Below are 10,420 nucleotides of genomic sequence, written 5' to 3' on the forward strand. Positions count from 1 at the left end.
TAGTGAAGATACAAGGCTACTCACTGACCACAACATTTTATATAAAATGAAAGTGTTACTGAAAACAGAACCCTGTCAATTTAAGAACTCATTCACTTATATTACAGTGCGAGAACCAGCCAAGTGCCAAATCTTCTAAGGCTGCATCCCAGTTATGCGAATCTCTGGAAATCACAGCAGTTTGGGGTCCTTTTTGTGGGAAATAAACCTTCACATTTGATTGAAATGGAAAGGTAATGCAAATACATTTTACATGCAGAGTGCGAGACCCAGCTGAGTGTCACAATTGTATGGATTTCCACCCAGATATGTCATATTCACAATTCGCCAGTGCTCTGTACTTTTAGTTTGGAAAATAGTTTTGTTTTTGGAAAGTTTTGAAAATGAAAATACTCACTTCTGCTTCACCTGTGAATATCAGGGTTTGAATTGATCTCCACTGCAAATACTCAAACGTTTATGATTTCACAAAATAATCTTGAGCGAAGCTTGATGTCAATTTTATCTGCAGGTTTGACTTAACTATGTATAGAAAAGATGGTGCATTCAAGACTGAAATTTCAACCACTATTCAGTTACCTTAAAACTTCTCTTAATTTAATACAGATTGGAATCACAATAAATGTTTGTTTCTTTGTATGGTTGGTTGTTTTTTGCATTCAGTAATGTGTCCAGCTATATCATGAGAGTAAGTATGTGAGTCTGGACCAGACAGTTCAGTGATTGAGAGCATGAGCTAATCTACACAAGCTGGACATAATGACTTGCGTAACACAGAAACAAACCTGTTCCAGTTTGTTCTTATAACCAGCAAGTGATGCTGACTAACTTCAAGACAATCACAACACTGGCAATCATTTTCTGTAAATGGTCTGGTGGTCAAATAGTCTTCAGAGGGATCATGCACACCATAGACCATCCATATAGTGAATTGGTATTACAGAGATTCTTAAGGGTTCCCATGTCTTCAAGGTGGTGTGTATAGCTTCAAGGAGAGTTGTGTGTGGTTTTGTATATGGTGGATGGTCTACGTGGGGTGAATGGTCTCTGTAGGGTGGATGGGGTGGATGGCCTACTTAAGGCACCCTTTCAGTATGTTTGAGTTCACGAACCAGAATGAGAGTGTGGCAACTGTATAGAATTTGAGGGTTGATGATATAAGGTAATGTATTGCACTTGCATAATATCTGAGAGTTAAGGAACCAAGGTTTAGGTGAACAAGGGTATGTGGTACCTCTTTACTAGCCAAGGGGTATATACCCTGAGTAAATGTGTTGTAACCTGAACTTAGTGCAGGTAAACTGAATCTATAATGAAAATTACTTTTTACTAAAATTATGATATTTTTATGGGTTCACATATGGGTTAATAAGTGTTGTTTGTGGTATGCATGTTAGCTACATATGTGAGTTACATTGCACCTCCATTAAATTCACCCAGTAAGAGTAAATATAGTATCATTATTCCAATCTTTACTGTAAACATTGTCATGACAGACAGGGACACACCAGCCAGACTGACATATTGTGTGGTTGACATTCATATGTTCTCTTGGGAGGGAAGTGTATGGAAGCTGTGGTATGGGTAGAGTTTTCAACAAAGGAAAAGATGTTAGTATGTACACTACATATTGGTGGATTGGAGTGTATTGGAGTGGAGTGAAATAAAAGCATTGAAATACTTGTTTGGTGGGGTTTGTTGGCTGTTGACATTAATACCTTGAGTTGGGACATAAAGTGAGTGAGTGAGTGAGTGAGTGAGTGAGTGAGTTTAGTTTTACACTCAGCAGTATTCCATTTATATGGCGGTGGTCTGTAAATAATCAAGTCTGGACCAGACATTCCAGTGATCAACAACATGAGCATCGATCTGCGCAATTGGGAACCGATGACATGTGTCAACCAGGTCACGAGTCTGACCACCCGATCCCGTTAGTCCCCTTTTATGGCAAGCATGGGTTGCTGAAGGCCTATTCTACCCCGGGACTTTCACGGGTCTGGGGCATAAAGCTCGCACACTTCCTACAATTACTGTAACAGGTGCCAAACACTGGAAATACTCTACTCACAAATCATGCCCCAGTTTACTTGAAGAATCTGGCTTTAAACACTTATTCCCCTGTGCATCTACTCCTCGAGTCTCCCGTTTTCACAGGAAATTAAACCTGTTTGTTCCACTTACCACCACTGACACCTAGGCTATATTTTATCTATAGAGGGGTTTCAGTACCCATGATGCATTGCGCGGCCGCCATGTTGGTTGTCAACCTTTGAAGCGCGAAACGTAAACAAGTGCCGTATTCGATCAGCTGCCAATATGCCCGTTTCGTGCGCGGTGTTTAATTGTAGTAATCGTGCGAGCCGAGACAAGAAGAGATTTTTCAGATTCCCGGCCATTATAAGTAATAGTGATGAGAAAACAAGAGATCTCAGTCAGAAACGGCGCCGTTTGTGGTTTGCAGCCGTCAACTGGGAGGATCTTGCATTCAAGGATACCAGATACATGCGTGTATGCAGCGATCATTTTGTTGGTGGTAAGTACAATGTGAATGGCCGATAACTCTGCGTAATACGAAATAAGGTTTGGCTGTTGTACCTCCGTTGTTTTAAAAATCAAATTCCCGAATCCCCGTTATTCTGCCAGTTATTTGACACCGACAGAATGAATTATCCGGGTGCAGGCTAAAACGTCACCACAGCAAAACGGCACCTGGCGAAAACGAATTATCCATGTCTCCTAAAGAGCGTTGGTGTAACGAATTTATTCGTTTCTGCTTCAACATGAATCATCGAATTTTAACCCGCTTCGCACGATGATAGTAAGGCGACACTATTATAGCCCAGGATACTTTTCACAAGGCACTAAGGTGATTGTTAGTTACTATGGTATTGCAGTGTGTAAAAGTTGTTTCACTGAATGGACCCCTAGGTTATCAGTACACATATCAGGCCATCAGGGCAAAAGGTTTTTTGCTGATTTTTGGAATTGAAAACAGTGTTGAAGTAGGGGACATGCCTGAACTGTACATGCGTCCAGTTGTGTATTATCCTTGTGATAATAATCAAAATTTATAAACCTCTCCAGGTTCTCCTTCGGCCTTGTATCAGGACACCCATCCCGACTGGATACCAACTTTGAAACTTGGTTATGGCAAGGGTGACAATGACAACAAGGGTTCTCGTTTCTGCCGTTTGCAGGTAAAGTAAACATGTTTAATGTTTACATATGTATAATACATTTATAACTAATATGTAACATTTAAAGGAACTGTTTCTGTCTTTCTGTTTTTTTGGGCAGTTCTGATTTACCCAGGAACACACTAAGGAAATGAAACTGAGGAATTTTAAAGTAAGGTTAATTAATTTTTGCTGTAGTATGTAACACAGATATTCTCATCAATATTAAAATATTTACATAATATACATAAGGTGTATTTATCATAATAGGACCTCTTGATTTCCTACAGTTAATTTGTAACACTGTTATCTGAGTGCAAGTTAGCTACAGTGTAACTAGCTAAAGAACTAGAATCCTTTGTCATTTAGGAAAGGAAGGAAGCATGTAGACTCCGGAACCTGAGGTTTCATCTTGAAGAGGAACATTGTGAGACAGAATCCAAGACTGAACCAGTAGATCATGATCTAACACCTGAAAAGGAACTAGAAAGATGCAAAATAGAACTGAACATTCTTAAATCAGAAAATGAATCTTTAAAGCATGAGAATGATCTACTTAAGAAGATAGTTCATAAAATGAAAGCAAATAATACTGAAGACTTTGAGGGTGATGATGATAAAGTACGATATTACACTGGTCTGCCTTCATTTGTAACCCTAATTGCATTGTTCAATCTAGTATCATATGGAATTTGTCAGTCTTCACATTCATCTCTGACAAAGTTTCAAAAGTTAATTATTACCTTAATGAGACTCAGATTGAATTTACCCACTCTTGACCTAAGTTACAGGTTTGGTGTCAGCAAAGCTACTATTTCCAGGACATTTAACCAGGTTATGGATGTCTTGTACATAAACCTGAAACAACTTGTGTTCTGGCCAGATAGAGAAGATTTAAGGAAAACAATGCCAATGGTATTCAGAAGGTATTTTGGACGCAGAGTGTCTGTTATTATAGACTGTTTTGAGATATTGATTGATAGACCATCCAATTTGACTGCTAGAACCCAGACATGGTCAACGTACAAGCATCACAATACTGTAAAATATCTTATTGGCATCACTCCCCAAGGTTCTGTTAGTTACATTTCTGAGGGATGGGGAGGTCGTGTTAGTGATAAGTATTTAACAAATAATAGTGATTTCACAAACCATCTTCTCCATGGTGATGTTGTATTAGCAGATAGAGGCTTTGATATACAAGAAATTATTGGTTCTGTGGGGGCGGAGTTAAGGATTCCAGCATTTACACGAGGTAAACCACAGTTAAGTGGGACTGAAGTAGAGGAAACAAGAAAAATTGCCAATGTAAGAATTCATGTAGAAAGAGTTATTGGTAGTGTCCGTCAAAAATACATGATACTCAGCAGCACTATTCCAATTGATTACCTGATGACAAAGAATAATGAAACTGACCCTTTACTTGACAAGATAGTCTATGTTTGCTGTGCACTTACCAACATGTGTCCATCAGTTGTTCCATTTGAGTGAACGTTAATAATATTTTGTTAGACTTACAAAAGAACAAGACATAAATGACAGGTCATGTGTTTAATGTTGACATCTTTGGGACTCAGGAATGCACCCACTTTGACATGTTCAAAAGCAATTTTAACCGCATATTAATTTGCATCTGATACAGATGACAGCATTTTCATGTATGTAAGAGGTCTATGTAAGTTTCATTGTCTTTCACATAAGTTAAATATTCAACTGAATCGGTTGTTAAAACTGCTGAAAGAAGAATGTTAGTATGCACTGCCAATTACGGTAAGTCGAGGATGAGTATCATTTCTAGCTTATTTCTCCCTATTACTCTAAAAGCCGCATGAACATTATTTCATCCTTCTATCATGTTAACATAACACATGCCAAATATTATTGGTAGTTGGCATCAGCTGATGAGAAACATACTCTTTATGTATCATCCGAAAATGAAACCTGCCAGTTTGAGTACTGTGCACTCACTGTATATGTCTATATTAAATGTACTTTAGGCCATTTGGCCTCCATGTTTAGTAAAATTGTCATTGTCTTTGACAGCATTTTCAGTAATTAATATATTTCTAACTACACCATGATCAATGTGGCATATGAATTATTAACAAGTGATACTTTCATCATTAATGATCATAGATGTGTTCAGTGAAAATTAAATGTGAAAAGTTACTGGCAAGGATGGCTAGTTAATTCAAACTACCAATTGCCCACATCATACTTCAACAGCCCTGCAAAATATAGCATTTATAAAAATGCACATAGGTCAGAATTGGTGTGATGTTTGGTAATTGCAGACTTTAGGTTGCTGTCAACCTCTTAGAAGGAAGTTATGTCAGTTAACCAATTAAGGTATGTATACTACATGCTGCCGGCGTAATTGGCATTGTGATCAGGGGAAAATGACTTTTTATTAAAAAAACCGTTGGCATTTGGCATTACAGCTAGGGTGTATAACATGACACTTTCTATGCAGATCCTTGTGTGGCAAGAGATAATAAATTACTTCATCGTATTCATGTGCATAGTTAAGCAATGAGCAAATCATCTGGCAATTACAGTTGGGACAGCTTTCACAGTATATTACTGGTCTAAATCACAATCAGCTAAAAAAACCCACTAAGACGTGTTGTCATTATTCAGACAGATCAGAGGTCACAACATTGTTGGTAAGTGAAATCACATCATATTCAAAAGACTATACTGATATTTTGTTTCAGACAATGATTCAGCTGAATAATTATTTCTGCAACTGTTGATGTTGTATACCAAGTTCACAATTCAATGGAAAATATATCGCACACATGACTATGAATTACTGCTCATGTACAATCTGTCATTTATAGTAATAAATCTATATGAACATGCTGAGACGTTATCTGTGATTGTTATTGTTCTATGTTAGCCTTGGTGTAGTGCCAACAAAATATGACTTGAGTAAGTTCACTTCAATATGGAGGTGGTTTGTCATATAAGAACTCAGAACAAGTTGCTTGGTGTCAGCGAGGCTTGAGGCACATAATGTTAAGTTACACTGATGAGATAATGTTTAAGTACATCACTCTTCATTGTTGCGTTTCCGCTTCTTTCGCATGTTACTTGTCAAACAGTCTTTACAGAACCATTTCCCTTTCGGCTTACGCACAAGACCAACACACTTGAAGTGAAACCACCTCACGGTACATTCTTTCCCATCACAGCCAACATATTTCCTTCCATCTTCTGGCTTCTGGCATATACAAAACAGTTCATTATCTACATTTTCTGGAGCAACCCTGTCACTGGTGTTCAAGAAGTGCCGTGCAACAATCTCTGGTAGAATTATGGATGTGAAAAACTGCATTGCATGTTCAGCTACAGGTTTCCAGAAAGCTAGACAAGGTGTAATTCTTTCCACAAACACATCATTGTTTGTCCAAACAACAAAGTCACAGTAATCATAATTAGTTACAAATAGCTGTGTTTGCACTTGGTAATAGTACTGACTGTCCCTTTTTAGTTGCAGTGACCCATTAACTTCCTCTAAGTAAACAATCCTATTGTCAACAAAGTCATCCTTTGCACAGAAAGGACACTTAATCTCAAGACTGCCCCTTCCACAACAACCACAGTCAACAATCCCATCAGGAGTTGCACCAAGATGTGGATACTCACAGCTGAGGAATAAGCCACATTCCTCAACACTGAAGTTATGGTGACGCTCAGAAGACAATTTCTCATAGGTGTCCCTAGCTGTTACTTCATGGCTGCATCCCCATCTCGTAGCTGGATTAGAAAACTTGACCTCAGTTGGGTAACAGATGTGGCGAATCAAACTCCTCGAGGGGTCGGATAGTGATGTACGATTGACACTCTTCATCTTTGATGCAGTTATACGGCCAGCCCTGAACTGAAACCAAACTGGGGAAGATGCTTGGGTTCTTGTTGCAGCTTCAACTGCCAAAACTTTATCTGATGTGATTTTTAAACGACTTAAGATATTGTGACAGTGTTGTAATACATCATTGTATGGGATGCCAACCATTGTTTCATCAAAAAGCTCTGTGATCACTTGAGGAAACTGTGGTTGTAATGGAACAGGTACATACTGATCACTGTAATTACTGTGAACTGCAAGACAAGATGGTCTATCTGCACTGATAGCGTGAAGGAAGCTTTGAAAATTTGCGGTCGATGCAGATTTTAATTCCTTGATTTGTTGAACATTTGATAAAGTCGAACATGTTGTGGAAGATTCTATTGATAGGTCAAGTTTCTTCTTTAAAGTCTTTGATGAGGTGAAATCAATGTCTTTTAGACATGCATAGTTAATCTTGTTAAGAGAAGCTGGGAGTTTCCAGTATGCAGGCTGCTGCGTCACAGTGGCAGTTTCTCTCATCCTGACAACAGCTTCAACAGCAAACATCATACTTGCCACATGTGAGCATGATTCACCCAAACCTGCCATACAGTTACAATGAGCCGATAAAACTTTGCCAGCATCATCAGTGATAAACCAGGGCTGTAACGGAGCTTCATTTAAGCGCTGTGAATGCATAACCTGTGAAAAAAACAGTACAGGATTTAATTTTTGCTCAGACATTATTTCATATGGAATTTAGACTTGATTGAAATGTTTGAATTTCACCAAAGGCATTTCATTGCATAATGCTGAAGGCAATTAGCATGTACAGATATTTATCAACAGGCTGAAGACATCTTGGATTTCATTTCAACATAATTTTACTGTTATTAAATCAGTGAAACCATAATTAAAACATTGCTGTACTTAGTATAAACAGAATGTATCTATTTTGATTATCATTGCATATATGCCAAACACACAGTTCTTGATTTGGGTAAACTGTATACGAAAGACGCGATGTGTATACGATCGCATAGCGGCTCTCGGCACGGTAAACTGTTGTTTACGTTTACTTACCTTTGACATGACGACGTGAATGGCCTTTCCATCTTGGACGGATAAATGCACATAGGAGACAATGTCTCGTACCCAACCACACACAAATCTGTCATATGCTTCCAGACTCCTGTAGTTTCTCATGTCGGATAAACTATAAAAAGGACTTGGGCTGAACACCAGATAGTTGACGATGTCGACGTAGCTTGTTGCCGGCAAATACTTGTGGTCGTCACTCCATTCCGATCTGGGAATCCTGTACGGATCTTCGTTGTCTATCACAACAGTCTTCTCGAGATATCGTGCGCGAGATACTTTATCGAGTAGGTTTGCATAATTCTCCATGGCAGATGGTTAGATGACAGGCAGAGGCAGATAGACGTGTGAGTAGACGACAGTTGCTAGTGACGCTATGGTTGCTGGGGACGCGAATGACAACCAACATGGCGGCGCGTATGGAATCACGGGATAACTCTGAAAACCCTCTATTTGTAAACTAAGACGTGGTGAAAATACGGCAACACTGAAATTATGGTGGAACACGAGTGTGTATATTTTGTCCTTGTTAAACATTGCTTATTGTAACAAAAACAAATGTTATATATATAGTACCAATGTTCGAAATGTGAAATAATATGCCCCACTTGGTATCATCTAACTGTGGCCGGCTCGCCGGTTCTCAAGTATGGCGCTGATCACGTGACTTGGTAGATCGGACGTTCAGCGTAATTTAACTCTTTTTCAGTATTTAACTCACTTTGAAAAAATCATCCATGTCTATATAAACACGTGAAAATTAGGAGAAAAATGTGGCAGTTTTTCAACTCCAAATGTGATAACATACATATACCCGCTGGGCAGAAAAAGTTTTCTAAAATTTACAAGTTTTCTGGCAGAAGTCTGAAATTTGGTCACACTGAGTGAGACTCTTACCGGCCACTGCGCCAAGGTTCAGGTACAGTGGTCATGACGTCACCATCGCCAGTTCTGACGTCACGGGCTTCCAGGCGTCTGAAGGCTTGTTTTGATTATTCTGGCGCAGTGATGCGGCCGTGCCTCAAGTCGATGATGTAAGCTTGGTTTCGGAGCATCCCAAATATTTCTATTTTCCACTCAACTCAACACTATTATTTACAATTAGTCATTATATTGTAAGTAAATCGCAATTTAGCATAATATTTTCGAAACATTATCGTGACATTTCCTTTCTTTCTTTCTTTTTTTTTTTTTTTAAACATCTATGATTTTCTGTAGCAATTTTAAATATGTTTAACACCTCTGAAAAGATTGTACTGAAATGTTATGAAGAAGGTGTTATAGAGTAACAATGTGGAATATGTTTTGTACAGTTTTTACATTCTATATTGTTTGAAATAAAGACCATTCATACATTTCATTTACTGTATACTAAATGTTACTTTAGAAAATTCATCTGGCAAAGGTAAACACACCTCAGATAAGCTCCTTTCAAAACCAGAAATTAAACCCTATCGCTTCCCTCTCGGCTTGTCAAAACAACTACCGCTGTATGACTATCAGTATAGCCTCCGGCCAGGACTTCCTGGTCAGTATCCCATTATCTTCTGGCTAAGCTCGTGAGCACTGCTCACTCCATTGTTTAAAGTCTTCTGAATTACCTTTGCCAGTCTCTGTGACATTACACAAGCCTACGGCGTAAATATGCCACACTACTGCATTGTTCATTTAGCTTTAACCAAAAGAGTTATTGTGAAACACTGCCGCGGGTCTTACCCCAACAGGTTTGACTGCATGTTCCTTGCACATAAATACAGGGTATCGTCCCCTCATCTTCACTCTTGAACTGCAGTAAGACTTGTTGGTCATATTTTGATATTGTTCAGGTAAGACCTTGCATTCTGTATTTTTTGTATGTATTACTTGACTTACCTTTCATTTATGAAAAGTTACTAAGTTGATGTTGGACTTACTATTTGTACTTGAATTATTTTGAACTTATATCTGATTAAATTTATAACTCTTATTGTATTACTTGAATACGTATGATTAAAACATTCACTAGTAACGTTTACCTAACATGTACGGTTAATAAAGTTATATCCTATTCTATTGTAAGTCATGATATGAAATATTAGACCCTATATTGTATATGTAACTTACTGTTATGTTCCTCTTGATGTTATTCAGGTACTTCTATCTATATAATAGTAAAACATACAAACATAAAAGTAATCTACAACGATGTTATCATTTCTGATATCTGTTACAGACGATATTAATAATCCATTGATTATTAATGTATACTGACGTTATTACTTCTTGCCTTTTTCAATAAAGACTCTTGAACTGCAGTCAGACTGGTTGGTCA

At 38.1% G+C, this 10,420-nt stretch overlaps 2 protein-coding genes across 2 annotated transcripts; one reads left to right on the top strand and one right to left on the bottom strand.

Annotated features, from left to right (window-relative positions):
* Positions 1 to 2,316: 2,316 nt before the first annotated feature.
* Positions 2,317 to 4,667, top strand: LOC137260441 (uncharacterized). The gene is made up of 3 exons (XM_067798099.1): positions 2,317 to 2,533; positions 3,085 to 3,197; positions 3,546 to 4,667. Exons 1-3 carry the CDS (start codon positions 2,317 to 2,319, stop codon positions 4,665 to 4,667), a joined length of 1,452 nt encoding a protein of 483 aa, XP_067654200.1.
* A 1,564-nt stretch (positions 4,668 to 6,231) lies between these two features.
* Positions 6,232 to 8,418, bottom strand: LOC137260435 (uncharacterized). The gene is made up of 2 exons (XM_067798095.1): positions 8,095 to 8,418; positions 6,232 to 7,713 (listed from the first exon to the last, which is right to left on the bottom strand). Exons 1-2 carry the CDS (start codon positions 8,416 to 8,418, stop codon positions 6,232 to 6,234), a joined length of 1,806 nt encoding a protein of 601 aa, XP_067654196.1.
* Positions 8,419 to 10,420: the final 2,002 nt, after the last annotated feature.

Source organism: Haliotis asinina, chromosome 13 (assembly GCF_037392515.1).
Source record: "Haliotis asinina isolate JCU_RB_2024 chromosome 13, JCU_Hal_asi_v2, whole genome shotgun sequence".
Classification (NCBI taxonomy): Eukaryota; Metazoa; Mollusca; class Gastropoda; order Lepetellida; family Haliotidae; genus Haliotis; species Haliotis asinina.